The sequence below is a fragment of the Mesitornis unicolor genome, unplaced genomic scaffold, assembly GCF_000695765.1.
Source record: "Mesitornis unicolor isolate BGI_N332 unplaced genomic scaffold, ASM69576v1 scaffold5025, whole genome shotgun sequence".
In the NCBI taxonomy this organism is placed as follows: domain Eukaryota; kingdom Metazoa; phylum Chordata; class Aves; order Mesitornithiformes; family Mesitornithidae; genus Mesitornis; species Mesitornis unicolor.
In genome coordinates, this window is record NW_010186056.1 from 30,976 (window position 1) to 57,078 (window position 26,103).

Sequence of the window (26,103 nt, forward strand, 5' to 3'; positions counted from 1 at the left end):
ATTTCCCCATGGAAACTTCAAGAGCTACCTGAATTCAGCCCTGATATGTAACTATTACTACAGCTATTGCTGCAAGCTATTCCTGGTAGCATGGTGCAATGATAAAGAGGCACAAAGCACTACGTTCTGGAAATGTCATTTCAGTCCTGACGGGTACAAATGCAGAGAAATCTCCAAGCTTTGGAAATTATTATAAGGACATGTCCTTAACAGTAATTTAACCAGTGGATAAGGTTTTCTTGTGATGAATAGTACTGCTTAAAAGGAGAAAATTTGGGTTTGTCTGTTTTATCTTCTAGAGATGAGCAAGTAAAGCATTTTGGTGGCTGTAATTTGTCTTGTGCATGTCCTTTGCCAAGACTGCTTCTTTCACACACAACTGTGCACTAATTGCCTGTTTCAGCAAAGCCTTTGTAAACTCCCTAGCTCCAAAAAACTACGATTTTCTGTTTTATTGATTTTTCACCAAAAACTTCGTATTTTTGAATGTCAGAATGACTTTTCTGGTTTTTTTCACTGAAAGAATATTGTGACTGAGTGCTATCAGAGAATAGGTTGCAAAAGTATATCTTCCTTAAAGCAAAAATCAGTTTTCTCAGTTCTGCCCTTGTTCATTAGAGAGCACCTACGTCCCCTGCACTTTTCTCTGTCACACATTCAGACTGAGCAATATGAAAGCAGTCATGCTGAGAGACACAATCAGTAGTGTTGCTGACTGCTCCTACAGAAGGATGTATGTACTCTTTGCAAAATAAGCAAGTGCCTAGGTGTTGAAGGGGACATGGGACCTTTATTTTAAGCTAATATTTTTTCTTCTAGAAAGATCACAGGCCTGATGCAAGGTTTAGTGAATATTCTGGGGCTGACCTCTGTGGTGTTTTACAGTAGTTTAAGTTTTCTTCCCAGAAACTGCAGGATTGGTTCCATGCTGTGCCATAGACCACCTCTCTAATCTAACATAGAGCACTTGCAGAATAAGTTTCTTAAAACTGCTTGGATAGTCTTACTGTTTTAAAGTTTAGATAAACATACAGAGGAAAACCTACCTTTCCTGTGAATAAGACAGAAATTTGCTAAGCAAAAGCAGATTTTTCCTGGAGGAAACTGCCTCTTTTGAAAGATGTTTATTTGACTGACTGGTATCTGCTGCAAGAGCAACAGAGCAGGGCTCAAGCAGTCCACAAGGCTTCTGGAGTGCATATGGGGTGACTCATTTCAGTGATACCTTGTGAAAGGACAAGAGGCAGTGGACATAAATACAGGAAATTCCATGTAAACATAAGGAAAAAATACTTTCACTGTGAAGATGGTTTAGCTGGAGCAGGTTGCCCGTGGAGTTAGTGGAGTCTCCATCTTTGGAGATATTAAAAACTCAACTGGACATGGCCCTGAGCTAACTGCTCTAGTTGACCCTGCTGTGAGGAAGAAGGTTGGATGAGACAATCTTCAGAGGTGCCCTCCTACCTCAGCCATTTTCTGTTTCTTTGATCCATTCTCTTCAGTAAGAGATGAAACTGGGAATTGCTCTGGATTAGAAATCAAAGGGTTAAATACTGTTCTGTCATGGGTAGTAATTAAGTTTCTTTTTCCTTCTTAAATGGATGCAGTTGAAACATACACAGTGATGGAGCAACTGATGGATCTTGGACTTTTGCCATTAAAGAATACATATAGTTTTTGAAGCCTCCCTTTCTCTGTTAGATTAGTTACTGTCAATAAAAGCAGTGTGGGAGGTACCAAAATTACATGTTTCAGAGTAGATGTAGAGCAGAAGAATGATCTCAGAATAAATTATTCTAATAAACAGCACTTGTCTAGTTTAACTTTTTATCCTCATTTGCTTCAGGCAGCTATGACAGTGCTGCAGTCCCTGTTCTGTCAGTCGAAAAGACAGTGGTGGAATATGAGAACTCTCATTTAAATTTGATATTGTCCAGAAGTTTTACTGCTTCAGTATTTCAATTAGAGAGTCTTGTAGCTTAATGATTAAGAAGGAAAACCTTTTCTTGGTGGTGTAAAGCAGGACCACTCTATATTATTTTCTCAAATTATGCTAATGATTTTGCACAAACAATTTGCACTAGTTTGTGCAACTGCAAATTTGCCTCCACCTAATGCAACATTTGGCACAGAGTTCCCCAAATTACATGAAAAAGCTTAGGAATGGGAAGATTAATAAGAATCTCTGAACAGAAAAGCTATGCTTACTATGAGATTTCAGACAACCACAGTTCTGTCCTTATCTAGCATATTCTTCTGGATAAGCAGCTATAGAAACAGTTGTATGAAAAGGTGAGACATCTGATATCATCAGCCCTTGTAGACTACGTAATAAGGAGAGTATCCTGCACAGGTAATGTAGCCATTGCCTACAGCAGTGACAACTAGAAAGTTGGCAGTGTCAATGTCTCAGGCTACATTTTTGCAGTGGAAAGCTCTTAGCCTATTCCTCTTAAGACAAATACTGTTTCTTTACCCTTGTGGTAACTAACAAAATGAACTCACGGGTCAAGTCTCCAAAAATACAGGAACTGCGTTAGAGCTGTGACCGTGCATGGTCACCGTGCATAGCCACGTACTGTAGACCTAGCACCTCCTAGAAGCCCTTCATAAAGCTACTGTGGGGGAAGGAAAGGAGGAGTAGGAACAGGAGCAGGGCCATTGTTGTCAGGTTAATGTAGAAAATTATCTTGTCTGAAATGGACTTTTTTGGCTGCTGCCAAGAAAACTGTTGCTTTGCCAGCTTTTACAATTACACGTTCATTTGGTCTAGGCACTGAAACACTTTTCTGCAGTTCTGAAAAAGCAAAACTAAGGAAGGAAGGGGAATATAATATATAGGATAACATACCAAGCCACAAATTCTGGGATCCATTCTTTCAGTGTCTTCATATATCTGTGCCACTCACAAACCATTTGACAGAACCAGTGATTCATGCTTCTCTCTGTCTGAGGTACTTGCCATTTGAAAGAGAAATATGCACAGGATATTCACTATAATGACTCTGCCTTACTTGTTTGCATTATTCTGTTTGTACTGCAAAGCTCACTTTTAGAAGTCTATTCATATATAATGTACATACTGTGTTTTAGTATTAAGCATCTTAGCTGGAACCTTACTGAATGCTGACCTTTTACAGCCAGGTATGGTATTTTTATTGTAGAGTGTGCTCGAGAGCAGAGAGAGCTGTGCAGGGAGAGCAGAATTACCTGTTACCAAAGCACCAAAAGATCAAGATTTGAGTCAATAAATTTTGCTTTTGGGAGGCAAGACTGAAGGCTTCAGGGCATCGGTAATCAACTGTGGCATCCTTTGTCTGTAAATCACTTTTCATTCCAACTCACCATGGATTTATGAATTACTCACATATGACTGTTTTGTCATTATCCTATGACTTTAGTGTAGGAAATATATCTAGATCTGCTTTCATAAATTCACTGCTGTGCTTTTGTGTTAGATTTTCTCTCACACGGACCACCCCATTTTCTAGATTTGCATTTTACTTATAGAGAGTGAAGCCATGCTTTTAGAAGTGTTATGTAAACTAGAGCTCTTGCAGCATATTGAAAATACTTTATTCGCAACTTAGGGCCACTTGGTACTGATTTTGGGCAACTAAATAGTTGTAGCCACATGTAAATCAGAGAATACTGAAAGTATGAGAAGTTCAAAATTTGGAAATAAATAAAAATGAACAAATATTCAGCAAAACGTATGAAAAGAGAGTAGACCAGGGCTTGGAATAATAAAGTATAAAGAATAATAAAAATAAAAGTTCATTATTACAGGCACAGGAGTATTTCCTAAAACACCCGCCATGACCTGATAAATTAGATATGCCAAGCATGAGATTTTTTTGCAGATACTCATTCTTTTAGCAGTCTCTGAACCCCAGTCAACACACAAAACTATTCAAACAAGGCAGTGAAGTTTTTGCCTTCCTAAACAGGATCGTAACTTAAAGCATAGTCTTTCCTTATCCTGCTTTTTAGTAGGTTCCCTTTTGAGTGTAACTTCACTCATAGGTGCTTCATGATGCCTTAGCCCTGGTAACTGATTCCTTCAGAGCATCATATCATGCCTCATCTCTTCCCTCCTATGCCAGAAAAGTCCTGTGTGGCCCAGCTTCAGCTCTTGTTCTAAAAACTGCCTTGCAGATGCCCTGTGTGGGCTCCTCTAGCTTCAAGACTTGGCTAGCTTGCTATAAACAGTAATCTTTTTGCTTGCTGTGAGGGCAGAACATAATAACAGGTCAATACCTGACCTTGCTGTAAACAATAAAAATAAAAGAGTGATCTGTTGTGAATGAAATTCTGCTGCTGATTGGTGGATTTCAAGCTTTCTGAACTGCCAGAGGTCTTCTCTCATCATAGCTTTATAAGGTAGTCCTTGAAAACTGTATTTTCCACAAACATCCATGAAAATAATTAACACTATCCATTGTTAGCTCTAAATGGAGACCTAACAAGATGGTAAACAAAAATGGTTTTGGCAAAATATTCAGCTGGGAGTACTCTTAAGCAGGAGTTGCTAATAGTGACAAATAATGTAACAATAAGATAAAAATAGCTTTGAGTTTTTACCCTTTTTCACTCTTCTTTTAGCTCTGAAATTCTGGATCTCAACACACCAACTACAGAGAAACGTGTATATGTAGTGTATGAAAACTGTGGAAACAGAACATTGCCAGCATGCTCAAAGTATTTAGTGTGAGAGAGTGATCAAATAATTGGCAGCACCAATTTTCATTTTTTCCCAGATATTGGCATTTCCATCTGTGGCAGAAAGTTCCAGAAATCAGAAATGTTACAAGCTACTCTGCTGAAACTAGAGAAAGTTATCTCACAGTGACAGAGGGGAACTGTCTGGCTGTAAATAGTTCCTTAATGTCTCAACTTTCAGCTTGAGAAAAATTGGATTTGACTTGAGCTCTCAAAAAACCAATAAAGATACCTGCCATTTTCCTTCCCAGTCAGACTGACCTCAAATTCAGGTAAAAGAGTTGGAGATTATTATTTCCATAACCTGGTTGTCTCTTCCAGCTTTCCAAAAAATGAGCAAGTGGAAACTCTCTGAAGAAAAGTGAAGAAATGAATAAGCACTTGAAAGAAGATTTTTGGACTTGTCAAATTTAGCACTAATTGGCAAATCCAGATCTTCAGAGAAGCTTCAGTTATGGTCTTTTCTGTTAGAACTACAAATTTTGTAACCATGAGGCAGTCCACTGAATTATTAGAATATATCTTCTTTTTGGACATGGATATAATGTTCTGTTGGTCACAGATGGCATTTATATTAGCTCCTAGAGGCACTCTTATATAGCAAAATTTTGACCTCAAATCTTTGGACTTCCTCCTCAGACTCCTGAAGTTCGGCAAAATAACCAGTCCTCCCAGATAAGTAGTTCTTATAACCATTCTATTTGTCTTCTACTTTTATTTGAGGTATGAACTGGAATAGAGATTTTATAATTTTCATCACAACATGAGTTTTATCAAAAATTCATCTCTCCTGATAGTAGTTTCAGTCCAATTTAATATTAGTATTGGAGGATCAGTATAGTAAGTCTCCTGTTTAGCATAAAATAAATAAATGGAAACATAAATTATTTAACACATTTATTTAAATATGCTTTTCCAAATAGAGAGCTATCAAATTACTACTAAGTACTCCATAATAGATTTTCAGGCTTCTGAATGTTAATGACCGTCTTTCGAACTTGCTTCCTTTCTGAACAAATATGCAGAAGGTGTAGTACTAATCAAGAATTAATACTTTATCCCAAAAGCAGAAAGGAACCTGGAAAACTTTGATGTTGAGAGAAAAACCTGATAGCCTCATTTCTTAAAAAAAATTGTGTTGCACATGCGACAATGCTGATGTTTGATTTTATTTATTATACTATGTGTGATTTTTTTCTTTCTAAAGGAACAAATACAGTCCACCTGGAAATTTTTTACTATGCAGCTGTATTACAGATTCATAGAATGGTTTAGGTTGGAAGGGACCTTAAAGCTCATCCAGTCCAACCCCCTGCCATGGGCAAGGACACCTCCCACCAGACCAGGCTGCTCAAGACCCCATCCAACCTGGCCTTGAACACTTCAAGGGAGGGGGAATCCACAACTTCTCTGGGCAACCTGTTCAGTGTCTCACCACCCTCACAGTAAATAATGTCTTCCTAATATCTAGTCTAAATCTACCCTCTTCCAGTTTAAAGCCATAACCCCTCATCATATCACTGCTCGCCCTGGTAAAAAGTCCCTCCCTAGCTTTCTTGTAGGCCTCCTTCACATACTGGAAGGCCACAGTAAGGTCCTCTCAGAGCCTTCACTTCTCCAGTCTGAACAGTCCCAACTCTCTGAGTTGGTTCTCGTAGGGGAGGTGCTCCAGCCCTCAGATCATCTTTGTGGCCTTTCTCTGGACCTGCTCCAACAGCTCCATGTCCTTCTTATGTTGGGGTCCCCAGAACTGGACACAGTACTCCAGGTGGGGTCTCACAAGAGCAGAGTAGATGGGCAGAATCACCTCCCTCAATGTGCTGGCCATGCTTCTTTTGATGCAGCCCAGGTATTACAGCTCTATAATCCTAAAACCATAGAAAAGCATGCTCTAGGACAGATTGCTATTTACAGCTGTGGAGTCTTCTGATGGGCTTTCAGAATCCTGTCAATCATGTTGAAGACTGTGAAAGTAAATATAACTCATATAGCAAGTTTGGTAATGCACTGTTGCAGGAAGAGAGTAACTCTTATGGCTCTGATGTGCACAATGAAATCTCCATTGGCTGATGGGATGTGCAGTTAAACCCTCAGAAAGGTAGAGCTAGAGGTAGACTAGCACCTTTGTTAAAAAAACAACAGCAGCAACAACAACAAAAAACCCAAACCAATCAAATAAACAAAAAACCCCAGAAACTTAGCAAAAATCCCTGTAATAAATGCTATTTTGTTCCTTTTGTAGTACATGTGCTTTGGATGCTACTGATAGCAAATGCAGACACGTATATAACTAAAATGTTTATTTCATATTCTACTTACACATGCATTTGTTAGGGCTTAGTTTAGGTATACGATTAAATACGACAAGCTCAAACATCACATATTACAGGACTAAATTACTGCATTCAAAAAAACGGAGTCTCAGGCTATTGAAGGGAGTTTTGATATACGTTAAATATCAAGTGACACTGTGCTTTTGGATAATGGAAAGTTCTGCTAATTATATTTTGGGCGACTGGAAAGCATATAATTCAGATTATGATTAAACAGGAGTGACAATTTCCATTTGAGTTAAAGTATTCATCTATATCATCTTTTCAGTTGCAGTCCTGTTTTTATTTTATTCATTATTTTGAGTTACTAACAACTTTCTTTAGTATAGAATGCTGTTTTCTATTTCATTTCATGCTTACTCTCAGTATTAGTAGGAGAGATGAATTCCTGGAAACTGGGACAAGATGTATGCGAAAGCAGTTGCTCAAAGCTCAAGATGTATCAGAATCAAAATGCAGTGAACATATGTTGAAATCCAGCCTCGTGGGTGGGTGATTTAACAGTATCTTGCAGAAAACATGCTTTTGCACAAATGAATTTCTGGCTATGGTGTGAATTCATATTTGCCACGTCACAGAATTAAGCTGTAAAAGGGGAAGCATTATGGTGGACAACATTAGGACAGATTGCTTAAAGCGGCTGGGGAATCTTCCTCTTTGGAGACATCTGGGTCTAGGCTGGAGATGATCCTGAAGAACATGATCCAGCATTGGCTTCGAAACAAGCCTTGCTCTGAGCAGGAGGAAGGACATGACCTCCTTCATCATTCTGTGATTCTAAACAGCACTGGAAAAGTGCTGTTAATGTTAATGCATTAAGCATTATTTAAGAACTAAGAGGAGGCTGCAGACTGCATTCGATGATTGCCTTAAAAAAGCAACAGAAGCAGCATTTTTAGATTTCATCCTCAGTTGGGTTTTTTTCAGGTTACATATTATGTGAGTTTGAAACTGAATGGCATTGACTAAAGCATATTGCTTATACATCTTCTGGGTAAAAAAAAAAAATAGCTGGTGCTGTTTTTGCAAAGGACGAACTCGAAGCCTGAAGTCTATGTAAGTTAATCTAAAGTCTTAGCTAAAATCACTGAAGTCAGTTGAACAGTTCACTCCATTGTAGATTTTGTCTTTAATTATAATTTAATTTAATGAGCTAATTTAGAATAATAACTGAATTTAATAAAACCTTTCTATTTTGCAGTATGACATAATGTATGGAAAATGGCTAGACGTCTAAATTACATGCTGTCTTCCTGTTAAAATCTGATACCCCTTCATTACCTTTTCTTCCAAAAAATTAACTCAGAAGTTGAGAGGTGCAAGCTCACATTTGCAGGTTCAAAATTTGCTGACAAAACATTTAAAGAGAAGGCTTTTCATATCATTGTCGTCTGCTTTCAGAATCACTTACAAGAAAACCAAGCGGAGGTTTTCCTTGACTGTTTTGGCACTGTGGAAATATTAGTGCAGAAACGTCAAGCAGCAGAATGAAATTGCCTGGGCTGTGAACTGAGAAGTGCTAAAGTTTTGGGTTTGTGCATATGTGTGTGTTTTCAACCACTTTGAATTAGGTAAGATTTTCAAAGCATCTAAAAGGGAGTTATTTACACCCTTCTGCCCTGTCACTCTGTTGTTCCTGGGCCATAAAGACCTCTCTTAGTCCTACGCAGGTTGAAATAATTCATGTGACATAAGCCGAGATGGTGTTGCTGTCTTGGCTTGCTGAGAGCTGGTACTGACTGAATTGTTACCGGGAGCAGAAGAAAAAGGACAAGAGCCAGGGAGTGAAAACAAATGGGGTCCTTTTTTCTTCTCAGTGGAGGTCTATTTTGATCATCTGAGGTGTCAATAAGTTGAGTTGCTTTCTTCAGATGCGGTCTACAAGGGATCAGCACATCTACTGAGTCAGTTGATTTTTTATATTACTCTTAATCATCATTGTATTGCTGGTAATTTACCCCCATCGACATGTTAATATTTGCTGCTGAAGAATGTCTCAGCTGTGAGACAGTGAGATATCCCTTGGAAGCTGAGCCTCAGCCTCCTACATGTGGGCTCAGGTGTATGGGAAGCAGGGAGGAAAAAGTGAAAAGAAAAGCAGCTCTTTAAATTGAAGAGGGAGCCTTGTAAGCTGAGGTGGGGGTTTGTCTTATCTGCTAGGAACAGGATTTGGGCTCACAGCGTTGTCAGTGTATTTGCCTAGATTTATTTTTTTCAAGTGGCATAAAAGCTTTGATTTTTGTATTGATTCATTGTAAGCTGAAATAAGAGGTTTTAATACTTTGACACTCTAATGTGGCCTTTTTTTAGTTTCAGCACTAATATATTTGTCTACCTTTATAGAAAACTAAAGTTCAGAACAACTAAAATCATGTCTTTAAATTTTGGAGTGTTTAATTACAGAAATATTTTTTCAATTCACTAGAGTGATGGTGATTATCTGAGGTAAAGGTTTTTAACAGAAATTACCATAAAATGTGTTAATATGTATTGTTATTTTTAATAAGCTAGGATCTTAAGTAAAGGAATAATTTCCATCCTGTCTCATTGCCAAGGCAATGGGTTGGTTCATGGGAGTGGATCAATTGGAGGGAATAACTTCCTGTCAAAACCTGGTAAGAAATAAAGTGTTTTCTATTTCAGAATATTTATTTGGGAGACTTTTTCCCAGGTAGGATTTGGCCGAATTTTATTGATGCCTTTAAAAATATTAGACTTGTTTCTGAGCAGATTGTCTGATGTACTAAAGACCGCTCTACAAATGCCTTCACACATAGTATTAGGCAGTGCGTTAATTTGTATATTTGTGTCAGGAAGACCTTAATTAGACAATTTATTAGAAATGCACAGGCTGTGTACCTTCACTGTGGTACTAAGCAAAGGGAGACATTCATTTCTTATTAACAGTGCAAGAGAAGAGCGATCATTTTAGACAGAACCTTCAGTTGTTTTGGTGAACTAATTTGTGGTCTTTTTTAAGATACTTCACCATGTGCTTTTGCTTTACAAACTTATGAACATATAAACTAAAATTACCTTTTCTCTTAGGTTTAGAAGTCTGTTGGCTGGTGTTACTTGGTGATGACTTCAATGCTCGCAATGCTGCACTTCTGTTATGATCAGGATGTGCTTGAAAATAAACAATGTATTTTCACTTCTTCCATTTTTATTTTCTTGTAGACATTCCAGCAGTCTTCTCTACAGCAGAAAAGTAAAAAGAAGAACAAAGGTAAAAAGTGAATTTGTTTCCATGTATTGGTAGGAAGGGAATTGCCAACATTAATGTTTATGGTACTGCTGTATCTGAGGATCTAGAATTTGTTAGCTCCAGTCCATCTTTAGCTCAGTTGATCCTGTTGAGAAGCTGTTAGTCCATTACTTCTGTCTCATGGTTTCCTAATGCTCCTCTACCTGCATATGTCTGCTGTTGTCTGTTGTTTTTTTTTTTAATACTTAAGCCTCTTTGGGGCCAGGGCTAGTTTCTCCAGCTGTGTGCATGTAATACCTTACTGCAGCCCTTGCTTATTACCTAAGGTGTCAGGTAATTTACATCATGGTAAATTGTCATCCTTTAATTCAGAAGTACAAAGGCCTTAGGAACTATTTAGTTGCAAATGGAGCTGCAAAATACCCGTGAAGTACTTACATAGTTGTATTTGGCAGCCAGGTATGAAAGTACATGAATTTATATGCTGTGTACTTTACTCTGATGTGAAATGAAAAATGATATTTTTTCTTATTTTTAATATCTTGCCTTTCTTTTCTCTTATAGTGTCCTCTCTTTCTGTGTTGCTTTTTTGTGTGTGTGTGTCTTATCCATAGAATATGAGCTCTGTGAGGTGCTGAGCATGGTTTGGTTTGGTTTGGTTTTTAACTTCTAGTGCCTTGCATAGACTTTGTGGTCGAAATAGGTTTGTAATAATTTTTTCATGGCAAATTGAATTTGAAATTTTTAACTCATTTTCTTCAGCAATATATAGTGCTTTCTGGCTAGCTGTCTTGTTGATTTAGTGGACAAGTCAAACACTTTCACATCAACTGATTGTCATTTTCAGCTCCTATTCCTGGCAAAAGCAAAAGACGAATCTCATGTAAAGATCTTGGTCGAGGGGACTGTGAAGGCTGGCTTTGGAAGAAGAAAGACGCCAAGAGTTATTTCTCCCAGAAATGGAAAAAATACTGGTTTGTCCTGAAGGATACGTCTCTATATTGGTATATTAATGAAGAGGTAAGCATCTGTGCTTGTTTTCTCAATAAATACCCAGTGTAGTGCTGTTGTCATGATTTAGTAGGAAGCCAGTGCTTTGAGTGCTTATAGATATGAATAACTTCATTCACTCAAATAGTCATACTGAAATTAATATTAACTGCCTGACTAAATTACCGTTAAGGTCTCGTGATATTTGATCCTTCAAATTCACTGTTTACTACAAGGAGAAATAACCCACTTTCCTGTGTCCTTCTCTCAGCAGTTTAGAATAAGTCTATCCTCAACCTCTTGAAAGGGAAAAGGTAGTTATTTAATCCTGTCATTCAAGCTTAGTCGAGGGAGTGTAAACTTTAATGATGTGCTGCCTGGTGTTCCTTGTTTATCTGTGCTAGTGAAATCACCAAAACCTCTGGCAGTTAAGGAAGATTTTCTCAGTTGTTGTTCCTTATCTGTAGCTTTTGATACGATCTCAGAGCTCATATATGCTGAACCTAAGAGCGCCAGAGCAGCCCAACTGAATTGCATACAACTTTGATTGTGCAACATGTTCTGCATTAGTACACATTTATGTATATCAGATTGAGCAAAAAAAGCTTTTTTGCCAGTGAATTAAGAAACCTTAATTTTAAACTGTATTAGTTTCATTAGTAGATACCCTGAGATAAAATAATTACCAAAACATGTGGATGCACTCAGTTCTTGACTTGTTCTTTTAATCGTTGCAAGCTAGGTACATGGCCTTTTTAAAATACTGTGATCCCCAACATTTCCCTGAGTAGACAAAAAGAAAGTTGTTCCCTGAACAGAGTTACCCAAGCCCGTTTTCCCACAGACTCATCCCATTTATGCTTTGATCCCAGCTTCAGATGAGTAACCCTAACTCCCTCCTCTCCATCCTCCCTCCTCAAGGTCTAGTATGAGGTCTTCATCAGAGCAGTAATTCATATCTACAAGTGTGATGGCTGCTCACCAGCTGTGGCCAAGGAGCATGTGGAACCACTGAGTTGTGCCTTGCTTTCCCATGGTGAGAGCAGTGATCTGAGCAACTCTGTCTTCCCCCTGTCCTGAGACTTGCTGAGACTCGGTTATTTTTGAGACCTCAGCTCCTTCACCGAAGTGTTTGCAATCACCAGTAGATTCAAAAGCTGGCAAGGGGAAGCCTCACTAGCAGATGGACAGACAAGCAAACAGTGCTCTTGCCAAAATTTTGCTTCCTCAGGCAACCATGAAAAAAAGAAATAGCAAGATTATTCTAAACAGTGTCCTTTTGATTGTAAAATACCTGCTAATGCAGAACCTGTTACAGCCTTGTACCTTCTACAGAACAACTCTGGTTCCAGTTTTATATGCTGATTTGTGTCTCTCTTATTTATTTAATATTAAGAGAGCCATATAGTCTGCATATGTAGCATAATGGACTGCATATGTAGCATAACCATGGAGATTCTGAGAAAAAGATGTAATTCTGTGGATTTCCTTGACATACATTTGTATTTTCTGCAGCTTTACTTTCATGTACCTGTATTAATTTCTCATACGAAGTTATAAGCAGTTAAATAAGCAGTCTATGTTACTGATATCTTAGTGGCTTAAAATAAATAAAGCTTTCAAATTGTAAAAAGTCAAGGAAGATTGAGTATCTGATAAAATAAACTATGTGCAAGTCTTTAGAGAAGAGAGAAGGATGGTCAGATGTCTTCTCTCTTGAGTGTTGGAAAGTGAGATGAAAGAAGCTGAATAGATATCATGCCTCTTAGCTGTGATATCATATAAGGATGGTAAACAGCACACATTTAAATTGCCTTTTTCCCTATTTCTTACAGTAGGCTGCATTTCTCCTTACTAATTAGTCCATCTTCCTCCCGAATTAACTAATTACAATAACTAACTGCCTGAATACGTTTGGTCATTTTGTATATTTTCAAGTGCTGGTTCAGCTGTGAAATTGTTTGAGAAAACCAGGTATTTAAAATTGTATTTTACACCAAGGGATCTGTCTTACTGCTCTGACAAAAGTCACAGTGACTTCTGTGGGAGGTTTGCCAGAGCAGAGCATACATTAGTATTCCTTATGTAAGAAGCAGGCAAGATAAAACATCTTTAAGTTTTCAGTGTGGTGGGATTTTTTTTTTTTCTGCCACCTTAACAGCAGTAATATCTAGAACTATCTTTGCAGGATGAAAAGGCGGAAGGATTCATCAGTCTACCTGAATTTAAAATTGACAGAGCCAGTGAATGCCGCAAGAAATAGTAAGTGTGCTCAAAAATAATGCAATGATACAGTAGAAAAAGTGGAATGAAAGACAACGTTTTCCCTTAAGACAGTGACATAATGGACTTAGTTACAGTGAACATTTAGTCATATCACAGAGTAAGTTCATACAGAACACATGAATTCAGTGTGGTTTCTGTGTGCCATCTTTCCTGAAGAAGTTGTTTTTTACTTTATCATGAAACACAGTGCTTGACTAGAGCAAAATTAATTAAGAGCAAGAAGGCTGCTTGGTTGCTTCTGTCTCTTTATTTTCCTAGTTTTACTTTCCTCTTTTCTTTCCTTTCTGTTTTTGCAGGGTTTTATTGTTTGTTTGTTCAGGTTTGGAGTATACATGTGTGATACCTTTAAGCTCAGTAAAGAGATTTAAGTATAGTAAAGAGACCATCCAAATTAAAAAGTCCCCAGGTTCATGGCTAGGTATCAGTCTTCAGTGTGACTACAAATTAGTTAGCATTATCTCAAAGTTTGCTGACACAGTCCTGAGGCAGAGTAAAAAAAAAGACTGACAGTGATATGCTGCATTTTTGAGGTATGACCTAAAGGTCTCAAATAACTTTTCTTCTCACCTAGCTGTGTGTGCAGCTGTCCAGATTTGTGCCATTGCACAAATCCATTTCTGATTTAGATGCAGATTTAAGCATATGTAGTTGCATACTCCCACAGAGGTATTTTTAGAGTCATTATTGCTGAAAACTTTTTGCCTTGCCTTCTAATGCTTTTTTCTGTTCTTTTAAGTTTATCAAGACTGTGGAATCACTGAAATTTGTACATAATAGCAATTGCAAAAGTAAAATGGTGTGTTTTGTAGTACACACAGTTATGAAGACACTGACCTTGTATCATTTGGTCTACATATCTCTTTAGCATGAACTCTGCTTTTCATGATGGTCTCAAAGGGTCGAAAATGAAAACTGCATGAAAAAAATGATATATCAGCTTGGGCTTATTGTCTTTTGTCTTTGGACTTAATTGCTGAAGTTTTTAGTTTTTTCTTTTCTTATTGTGGCAGCAGCATAAAGTCAACTTATTTCTCAGAATTGCACCTTACCTTTTTTTTTTGTTTGTTTGTTTTTACTTGATTTGGTGTCTACTGGATGGTAGAACATAAAATATGAGTCTTAAAATTCCTTGCTTGGGTGGCCAGTAAAGAAAAACATCCTAAGAATACAGATGACAGATGCTGTAACAATTTTAAGAAGTCAAGTTGTGGATCTCAGTAACTTGCTGATGTCTTTCTAAACTGAGCAGATGTCACCGTACATCTGCTTTCACTTGCACTGCATCATGTTCTAATGCCTTAGAGGAATTCTTTTTGCCTCAATTTCATGTTACCTTCACTAGCAGCAACTTTCCTGGACAGCAGTTTCATATCCCTGATTTCTTAAAACCTTTTTTCACATATTTACATATATGCACACAAACATATATATTGAAAATTGCAAGCATGATACACTTTTAGAACATCATTACCGTTTTTCTGAGATACAACAGATTTTTATATATATGTATATATAATTCTCTAAGCCATTATATAATATATAAAACTATTGTTTCTCAGAAAAATGGTGATGATGTTCCTTGTGTAGCATGTTTGCAGTTTACCTTATTTTCTTTGGGACTGCTATGCATTTTTTGTTCTTATTATAAGAAAAACCTTCAGGCTATTCTCAAAAAATTATTCTTCTGTACTGTAAATTATTAATTACTTTCAGATGCACTTTCTGGATCCTCAAGTACTTTACCATAAATCTTTATCCAACATAGTTTAAAAAAATCTTTCTACTAATTTATTTCGTATTATGTATGAAATGCAGTAATTCTCTTGGTCCAGTCGTGTTGATTACTTTGGTGGAAAGAAAAGATGAGATGTAATTGCCCATTGCTTAGCATGACCTCAAGAACACAGTGTTGATTTATAACTGCATTTCATATTTTTCTGTTTGAAATGCAGTCATTGGAGCTAAAGGTAATGTCAAGGTCATTGGAATGTGAGAAATCACCAGGACTGAGAGTTTTTCTGTTGTACCTAATAAATTTTAGTCAATTTTCTGTTCAGAAAAAATTGACACCTATAGGTATATCAGCAAAATTACCTGATACGTAAAATGATATCCTTAACTGGTTAACTTTATCCAAATATAGTAGCCTGCAGGTGATTGTTGAACAATATTTATGTACATATGAATCAAGCATTATTTAGGAAGGGGTAGTTAAAGAGCACTTTACTTGGTAAAATCTGGCACAATCCTAAAAGTTGTATATTTGTATACTGTTTGGGGGCATCCAACAACTGAGAAAATGTGACCTCATTTCATTCCATGGTGACCACACTATCTGACATTTTAAAAAGAAGAGAGAGCTGTGCCATTACATTTTTATAATTATGTTTTTCCTCTACAGTGCATTCAAAGCCTGCCATCCTAAGATCAAAAGTTTTTATTTTGCTGCTGAACATCTAGATGATATGAACAGGTAAGGAAATCTAGCGAAGTTCAAGGCATTGTTCCTTAAATGTGACACTTCTTGAAGTGAGTAATAACACAGTAATAAAAAATTGTGTGTTAATCTAAAAAGTATAGTTTGATAGCTGAGAAAATAAGTGCAGAGTAGCATTGTTTCTGAGTGGTTGCAAATCCTAAATATTCAATTCTTTCAGAAGTTTTTTGAAACAGAAGTTTGAAGATTTTTTTTTAGAAACAAAATTTCCTCTTTCTAAAAATAGAAAAAAAAAATCAGTGTGTGAAACAACATCCAAACACAGTTTCAGAATTCCTGTTTTCTGTAAAGCTGGTTTGGACTGTGCAGCATCTGAAAAGGTGCAATACCTCCGACTCCGCTTTCTGACATATTCCCAAATACTTTTGGGATGCTTCTATTTCTGGCCCTGGAGGGAATGAAAGGTTACAGAAATATTTAAAGAAGTCTCTGATTTATCTTGTGCCAGCCTTGAAAAAGGAGGTAAAGATTACAAGGAATGAATTTTGCAGATTCTCTCTACTGCCATGAATTTAACCTACATGTTGCAGTGAAATTTTGGTTGTATTGAATTTAGTGAGGAAAATTTCAGCAACCTAAAAAGAACAAAGACTTAAGTCTTAGTTCTTTGCATATTGAACTTTAATGTACCTATTTTAGGCTACTTGTGCAATTATTTTCAGAAAACTGTTTGAGAATTCAGCACAAAATAAACACAGTTCTTCTTAGTTCATTTGAATGGTAAATTAAAAACATGGATCTCATATCTATTCAAATACTTGGGGTTTTATTTAATTTATTTTCAGAACATAAACTGAAATTAATTCTGTTCAAAACAATACACCGTTTTCATCATATGACAGAGGACACAAACAAAAATCTATTACTGAAACCTGAGAGTTGCTCTATCTTAGATAGTGTCTGTGGACATCCTCACTGAGCAAAATTGCTTACAAAACAAAGGAAATAGGAGATAAAATTCAATCCATAAAACCGTTAGTAAGTGCTATAATAATGGTTTAATCTCTCCAGTGTGTACTAAATTCAGCTACCTGGCCAAGCACTTTCAGGGTACTGCTAATTCTTTACTGATAATATTTGACTTGAAAAGTGTGCTGATACTCTACTGTGCTTGCTTTCATTTAGAAATAGCTGTTAACATTTTTTTTTGAAAGTTCATGCATGACTAAGGCTCACTTCAAAAGTCTCTCCTCAGTTAGAGAACTTAAAACCTTTTTATTTGTTTGTGAAATTTTGGTCTTGCCTTTCTTTGATAATTTTGTCAAGCCTGTCACTCAAAATGCAATTTGCTGCACAGCAAACAGTATAATGGCATGGTCTCTTTGGCATATCCTGAACTACAGCAGTAGATAAATCATTTTTGTCAGCAGGTCCTCAGTCAGTATGACAAGGCACCTTGGTTCTAAGGATAAAAATTTATATAACTGTTCAGTAATCAGAAAGCAGCAGCAAATACACACCAATTCTTAAAAAATATATTGCACGGTGTAAAACCCAAGAACTAAAAGACATTTGACTTTCTAGCACAAAGAGCGTTTTTGTCATATTTTGAAATAAGTGCTTATTAATTAATTTAGAAAGAGCACAACCAAATTTTTATCATAGTTATACGCATGTTAATTTAAACCAACTCTGTAAAGGTCTATGGAACTACTTGAAATTCTTACATCTGAGTTACCATCAGAGTCTCATCAAATAATTTTATTGTTTCTTTGATTATTGTATTAGAGAAGGTAGTTCACTTTCGCAAACATTGAATTAATATATTGGGGGAAGAAAAAGTGGATTACTGAAAAATAATCTTTCAAATACAGAGATAATAAAATGCTTCCTGTCTAAAAGCATTTTGTAGCCCAGCTGAAGTCAAACACAGAATCAAGTTAAGTTAAATTAAGACTGTTTTGATCAATTTTTCTCCTTTTTTGTTCAGGTTTCTGACATACATTTTAATTATATATCGTGCAGTCATTTCAGTTTTGTTTATACTTGAAGAAGAAGAAACAAAGGTAGAAAACTGCCAGTACATAGTCTCACCAAAAGTTCAGAGGAGTTCAGTTCCTTCATCCCTTGTATAATATGACATAGTTGTTTTTTTAAAAAACAAAAATGTATGCAGGATGCGAAGTTTTTGTTTGTGTTTATCTACTCATATAAAATAGGCATTTTATTCTCAAGTAATTGTCACTACTCAAATTTTCTTACTGCTTTTATGACTGTGCCACACCGTTATGCACATAAGGATTCTGGAGAACTGTGGTCACTGAGCTTTATTGTTGAGGCATATGAAGTTCCTTTCATCTGCATGGTCACACCAGCAAAAGTGTTCTCTCTACCCATATAACATGCTTAGTCTGGGTGAGGAAGAGGACAGAATATCCTTTATTGATGCACAGTACTGTTTTGGTAGCTGTTGTCATTTAGGCAGTTGTTCTGTCACACAGTGACCCCTCCCCACCTGAGGAGGGGAATTGTGGAAAAGGAAATGAGACTGTGGGTTAAAATGAAAACAGTTTTAATAAAGTAATAATAAGAAGAAATTAATATTAATACCAATATTAATATAAAATACACAAAGTTAAACTCAGCTCATATAGTAGTCATGAGCTATACAATCCCAGCAGTGAATGCTAGATGACAAACACTGCGAGCATCACAGCTCCAGCAAGTGTGATGGTCACAATGAGCAAGGGAGTAGGCCTCAGGAGCAGAATGATGGGAGAGACCCTCCAAAGATTATGACCATCAAGGAGAGAGATAAGTAAATTTTCCAATTTATGGTGATCATGACGTTTGTCATATGGCATACTTCTGTTGGCCAGCTTGGGTCAGCCGCCCTGGCTTTCAATCCTCCTAGCTTCTGTCCCTGGCTAGCTTAAAACTGCTAAAGACCTTCATCACTATGGCAACCTGCACACTAGGGCTGGCCATGAACTAAGTGTCTTATCAACTTTGTTCCATTGACTCGAGTGCTGCAGTCTTGTCAAAAATGCAGCTTTCCTGAATAGAAAATTGATTCTGTGATTGTATCCCCATGAAACAAGGACACCAGTGTAAGTGTCATAGAATCATGCTTGGAAAGTCACTGTTATTCCCATTCCAAGAAAATATTCTGTTGTAGAAGGCAGTCATAAATTTCTAGTTAATGATACTGTATGTAACCTTATTTTGATTTTCCTTAGTAACTGTGCCTACTGCTTTATGGACTAACTTTTTTGTTCTTTACTCAAAAATCCTGATCATCAGCTCAGAGGCAAATACATCTTTTTCAAAGTTCACTGGCTTAAATACTTACAATACTCTTGTTCCTTTTTATTCCAAACTTTCCATTTTTTTAAGTGATGACATATATGGCTGCCACAATTTTATCTTCTAGGTAGGGAAATACAGTCAGTAACTTCATGTGAAATATTTGTCTGAGAACTTCCTTGACCAACGGTAACTGAGCTATCCTCTTTCTCCTTTTGTGACATTGAGTTTTAACATTTATAAAAGTTTCTTTCTCAGTGTAGCTCTATGATCAAGAGGAAAGATGACAAGTCAGCTTGTAGTATTAGCATATGAGAGAGTCTCTGGAAGAGTTCAGTGAAGGCCTCTAAAAATTCTTCCATATCATCTACAGGCCTCGTCATTCTAGTTAAACTGCAGTCAGGGACTTAGACACTGTAAGGTATCCATATTTCCATATAGCAAGTTCATCCTATGTCCTCAAGCTTTATGATTAAGGACAATTTGACATCCTACTTTGACTGAAAGCATTGAATTTACCAGGAGTGTAAGAGAAGATAGTAAAATGTTTTCTGATATTCTGAGAGAGTGCCAATATCATGCATTCTTTACAGAAGATACAGGTCTACAGGAAGATTGGAGGTTTTTTTAAATCCTGTTCTGTGTGTCACAAAATTGTTTTAATTAAATACTGACAAGAAACACATGTACTATTCTTTAAAAAAAAAAAAAGGAAAAAAAAACCCAGATGACTTCTGCAACTCCTAGTGCTACTGTATTTATTGTCATATCTAACAAATAGATTTTATGATTCTCACAAGAAAATCAGAGCTGCATTTGCAGTAAGAAAAGAATACTTTCTTGGCCTCTTGGCCTTTAAAAGTTACAGTGGCTATCGGCATGCAGCACACATCAGGGAAGAAAGATTTAAATCTTCCGATATCCTCGGGCCTTGTATCTTTTAGTATTCATAGTAAGGAATATTTGTATAACTGTATGCTTGGAACTTCTGTCCCTGGTGCTTTGTAAAGCAGATGTGTTTTACTCCTTTTCCATTCCATTTATGTTTCCCTGTGATACAAGCCTAGTACGTTAGATTTCTCATATGATTCTAAATTGAATGTACCATAACTCTAGCTATGCTTTATTAAAATAATACTAATCCTCTAACCATACCTACTATTGCCATAGCTAAAGAAGCTTTAGCAGCCACATATCAGAAATTATGGAGAAGTCAATACTATTCTTTTAGTTTTTAAACTAGCAAACTGTTCTAAAGCTGTGGTTGATAATGGTTTACAACCACATCTGTACCTTCTCATTCACCCCATAGGCATTGCAGGTGATATTCCAAATCTTGGCACAGATCATGACCTGCAGAAAATCATGACATGTGAAGTCACTCTGCTCTCACTCTCTCTCTGACTGGTATACATTTCCTGGGTTAGCATTAGATTAAGCTTTTCAGGAAATAACGTTTTTTTCTGGAAACTATAATCTACCATAGCTGTAAGTGGTATCAGTTGACTGTCAATGAAGTGTTAATTCGATTGGTTACCTCAGTCTCATGCACACTTAACATGAAATGCTATCTCATATTTCAGACAGAATGAAGTTTTCCAGCAGGAGAACCTTTACAGGTGCATCATCTAATACTCTGTGGTCAGCAGCCCTATCTAAAGGTTCCCTGCTGGCTGCACTGGAGGGTGGTAAGCCATGAGCTGAATTGGGAACATGAAATCCAGAATAGACAAGAGGCAAGTAAAGGGCCACCTCCACTGTCTGTCATGCCATTTGACAGAGCAGGCGCTTGTTTTCTTGTGCTGCTTTACCCTTTGGCCACAGAGAAGTCTGTGGCCTTTGCTGGTCCCTTGGCAGCACAGGGCTGGAGTGCTTTGGGTGAGGTTCCTGCCTCAGTGCCTCTGATTTTAGCTGGCAGAGCTGCTGAGACAGCTGAGCTTTATTCGCCAAAGAAAGCCTTCACGTATCAGAAGTCTGAACCTAAAAGATAGCTTTGTAGTCGTCACCTTTCTGCTGTGAAGATGTGAAATCATTCTCTGAGACATGATTTGTTGGAATTCTGTTCCTATGTGCCAGTTATTTTATAAGTTTCCCAACAATTAAAACTGAAATTTTAAGTCTCTTCTTCAGCTTCCCTATTCTTCTGGCAGAAATTCTGATTGTATGCTAACATGAAGTATTCTGTAATCACTTCAGGAGTAAATCTCTAACTTTCTTCTCAATGTGCAATGATTTATGAACCATTAACATGATTTACATCATACATATGGTCACCATTTGTGGAAGGACAGTGAGGAGAGCAACTGTATTTCGTGATCTGCTGCCTGCTTACACTGCACTGAAATGTCTTGAAGGCTGGCGTGCAGGAGTGATTACAAAGATTTCCCCTTGCTGAGGCAATACTGCGTCCTGTATCCCTGCACACAGTATGCCATTGAAACCCATCAGGCACAGTTTTCTGAAACAGGGGTTTCACATTGATGAAGAAAATATGAACCTAACTTCAAGCGTCTTTCTGTATACCCTAGCAGTAAAATTGCAAGCCAGTAAGTTGGCAAACCAGGTTTGTCAAATCCTGACTATAGGATGACTGGAGCAAGTAATTCCAAGTTTACTATGGAATGGACAACCATGGGAGATTGTCATGGTGGTTTAAAGCCTTCTTGATGGAGGACTTGATTTAGTTTAAGGCTTTTGGATAATGAATACACTGAGAGCCTCATGGGGGAAGAGGCCAGGTTGAAGCAGTGCATTCCTACAGAGACTTGAGTGTATGTTTGGCAGTGACTGCCCTGATAGAAGAGAATAGCAATGGTTTGTTTTTTTTAATTTGTGCAGCTTATGGAAGCATTTTTTCATGTCTAAATTCAGATTAAAGCTTAGATGTGAATTGCATTGAGGCAACTGTCTTTCCTCTCCCTGCTTCTCTGACATGAACACAAAAGTGAATTCTGATATGCCTCCTTCTCTTTGTACTTGGCACTGTAGGTAAGCTCAAAAACATGTAAGGGCATAATTAAACCTCACTGTCTGTTTGGGAGTGAACCTGTTCTTTTGACTTCTGGTTTCTGCTCTTTTCGTCTTCTGAGTTGCCAATTCAGGCCTTGAAATAGTGCTTAAATCTCTGAAAAGTGGTGCTTATTCTTAGGAACTCAGAACAGCAGGAGTATTGATGTGATGGCATATCTGTGAGCAGAAACCTTAATAGCGCTTTGATTATCTCCCAATCCTTTATTTTACAGATATTTGACATCATATATGGTTTTCCATTTGAAATAAAATCTGTGCTGTGAAAACACTTTGTTCAACAGCAACATCATAGATCTTTAAAATCTCCCTGAGTAAGAATATCAAAGGAAACAGCTGTCTAATGTGAAAAATAACATTATCCTGAACCTCCATCAGATGCTCCTAAGTTTGTTTTTTGTAGAAATGCACCCAAAAATTAAGTGGCTGGATTGATACCACTGCTTTTTTTTAATATTATTTCAGATGGCTAAACAGAATTAACATGCTTGCTGCTGGCTATGCAGAAAGAGAGAGGATCAAACAAGAGCAAGGTAATGTGTTATTTTGGTTTCTTCTGTCAGTTTGTATCACAAGTTCATCTGTTCTTTTTTCCCTGCTGTGTATCAGGCCTCATTCTCGCCATGTGAGAGCAATTCACATATGGTTATCGCTGTTCTTGCTTTAGAGAATTGCTCTTCTCTCAGGGGTTTTGATTAGCTCCTTCAGATTCTGGTCCACAGACACTGGATTATTTCTGAGAAGGTTGCAGAGGGTAGCTAAAAGCAGCAAATGTTATGCCAGTAAGCTCCAGTATGTGGTACCAAGGAATCTGTGTCCCATATCAGAAGAAACTTAAGAATCTGCAAACTGAAAAAAAAAAAAAAGGTTTAAACATTGCATCTGTGTCTGAATGCACAGGGGGCAGGAATAATTGGTCTCGGGAGCAAAGCCATTCTTCTAAAGCCTGTTGACATAATTGGATTTCCTCTAAATACTTTAATTTTTAAAGCTATTTAATTTTTTGTGATTTCCACTGTTTTTGCTATACTGAGGTGTATGATAATGCCTTGTTGGCATTTCATTTGGAGTTGCAGGTTTGCAGGGTTATACATCTGTTCATTTTTACCGTCTAATATTTCATGGGTTTTAAAAAGTAGCACTTATAAAATAATGAGTCACTTTTCTTTAGCTTGCTGCAGTAGAAATCCAGTTTGCAGGCAGGAAAAGATCAGTCCTCAGTTTTTTGGGGGAGGCTGTTTCCTAGAATTGCCAGTGACACACAAGTATTCCTGTTCAACTAGCTTTTTTGGCAATGCAGCTGTCTTTTGAATTCATGCTCTTTTTTATGGATATACCTGGCAGCAGGCACCAGAAAATTGCAATGGTCATGATGATCCAGAGCTTATTCCAGATGCCTGTCTGCCTGCTACCCGCTGAGACAAATACTCACTTTTTAATTCAGTGGCTCTGCAGCCTACATCAGACAGGTTCTGTGTTTTGGCCCAAAGAGCTTATAGCTCAGAGCTGCATCAGCAATGTATTTAATCTAGTCTTTTCTTTACAAAGACTGCATTTCTAATGATTTTTCTGGGTGAGTTTTCTTCAAAAGGCCATCACTAGGCTTCAAAATTTGCCACATATTGTCCTCGTTGCCCTCCAGTGTCACAGTTCTTTACCAACTTATGTGACAGCAGCCTTAGCCCTGCCCTTCTGGTCTGATACCATGAGAAGGAAGATGTGCATGGTCTGTCTCTTTGCAACGTGTTGCCACACTGCTGTTTTCCTGCGAGACACTGTGCAAAAACCTCCAGTCTCTGGTGAGAAGCAAGGGTGACTTCAGCAGCCAGGTAGAAACATCGAGAGAGTAGGATGTTCTGTAATGGTAGAAATTAAAAGACAGAATGAGAAAATTATGTCTGCCTGGATTCATACCCTGATTGTCTCACCACGTAGCATCCTAGGAGGACCAGCTTGGAGTTGAAAAGCAGTGGCTTACAGCCTACTGCCGTAATTCTGTGGTGTGTGGGAAGATATATGGACATTCTGTTGTCCTCGCACATAACGTGATTGTGCCTACTGTTCCCTCATTTCTAATCATGTCTTCCAGTAAGTGCAGCTGCTTATCCTGGGAGTGTGGCCCACACCCTGTTTTAGTCTGGTATGGTCCTTGGCACATCGTGTCCTCTGCATTCAAGCAGCCCAGGACAGCAGCACCATGCTCACTGTTCCTCCAGTCATGTTCTCAGTGCCTCATCAGACTTCAGAATCGATTTGGGAATCTGCACTCCCCAGGCAGCACTACAATAACGAGTTTGGAGAGGCTTGTACATCACCTGTCACTGCCTGAAGAGGCTGTGAACAAACTCTGAATCTTGAAGTCTTCTGGGAAATCCTCTGTGTTAGCATTGAAAGCCAAATTCAAACCTTTATTGAGAGCAGGTTGACACTAGAATTACAGTAACATGTGGGACAGTAAGGGAAAAGGTATATGAACAGTTACGCTAACACTGTCCAAGTGCACAATTGCAGGCATGATATACCTTTCAAAATCCAGATGGATGTGGAGAAATATTTTTGCTACCAAGCAATCTCTGAGTAACAAAATAGCAGATGATCCAGCTCCTAGACATGATCTCATGTGCATTCAGGCCTCATGTTGCCTATTATTAAAATGTCTCCCTATTGAAGATTATCAGTGAGAGCCCACTTACTGTGGAAATTACAGCCCAGGCACTGACAGAGCTCTTTATTACCACTCTTAATGCCATTCACTCAAGTTGATTTATTATATACAGGTAGGTAAAACTATATCCTCTTTGTGTTGCTTAGTTGTGTTCAGTGTGGGAATCAGTATCACATTCCCCCCTCACTGTCATACAGCGTTTTTATGCCTCTGGTGATTATCCTTGGCTCCCAGCACAAGGACTATTAAACAGCTCAGTAGTGTCCCTAATTAGCAGAGGCATCAAGTTAGCAAAGTAAAACATCTCTATCACTTCATGCATTTTTGCAATTATAAAAACTGTGAAGCTGGAATTTTCTATATTCAGTGACTGTACGAATTGTCATCTACATGTTTGGTTTTACAAAAGGTCTTTTATTTCTGTTCAGTTCAGCCCTTTGCAGCAAGGCTTTATTATACCTCTGAAACAATTCAACAGTAGTTGTCAAACCTGCTTCAATTAAGAGTTGAATGGTTCTGAATCTAAAGTGCATAAATATATTTCAAGTGCTTAAAAGATGCACGAATCACTGAATTGTGGGTGTGCTGCTGAAGAAAATGTCACATTCTGTACAGAACAGCTTTATAAAAATACCATTGACTTTCCGTATTAAAACAATGGATGTTATCAATATGGTAAGGGACTTGCTTGGATGGAGAAGTTTTATACTTTCCAGTCATATAAAATCAGAGATGAAAATACTTGCTCACATAAATAGAAAATATTTCATCAGCAAATGGCAGGTCGGTGTTAGTTTATGTATAATATATGCAGTTTATTCCTCATTCAGGAAGTTTTCAAGATATGTCCAGTGCATTGAGCTTGTCCGTCACTGAATTGGACAAAATCTGCAGAAAGTAGTACAGCAACTGTTCAGTAGCATTATATACATTTTTGATAGATTGTTACCAAAAGCAGAACATTTTTAAAAATTGGTGGGAGGCTATCTTCATACATTTCATCTGAAAGTTGACCCCTGTGACTGCAGAATATTTCTAGACAAGCTGTAGGTTGCCAACAGAATTCCCTGTCTGAGGTGAGGTGTGCAAAAGCGTGATCGTACGGTGTTTTATTGTATGTGGCTTTGAC

The 26,103-nt window shown here is 37.6% G+C and overlaps 1 protein-coding gene across 1 annotated transcript in view; it reads left to right on the forward strand.

Moving 5' to 3' along the window:
• The window catches only part of CNKSR2 (connector enhancer of kinase suppressor of Ras 2), a gene marked incomplete at its 5' end in the record, with an annotated part of 90,055 nt that overhangs the window by 21,764 nt on the left and 42,188 nt on the right, over positions 1-26,103 (forward strand). Inside the window, 5 exons of the mRNA XM_010185023.1 lie at positions 10,236-10,284; positions 11,111-11,283; positions 13,442-13,515; positions 15,941-16,012; positions 22,775-22,842. Coding sequence (XP_010183325.1) covers positions 10,236-10,284; positions 11,111-11,283; positions 13,442-13,515; positions 15,941-16,012; positions 22,775-22,842 — 436 coding nt within the window. The remainder of the gene's footprint in view (positions 1-10,235; positions 10,285-11,110; positions 11,284-13,441; positions 13,516-15,940; positions 16,013-22,774; positions 22,843-26,103) is intronic.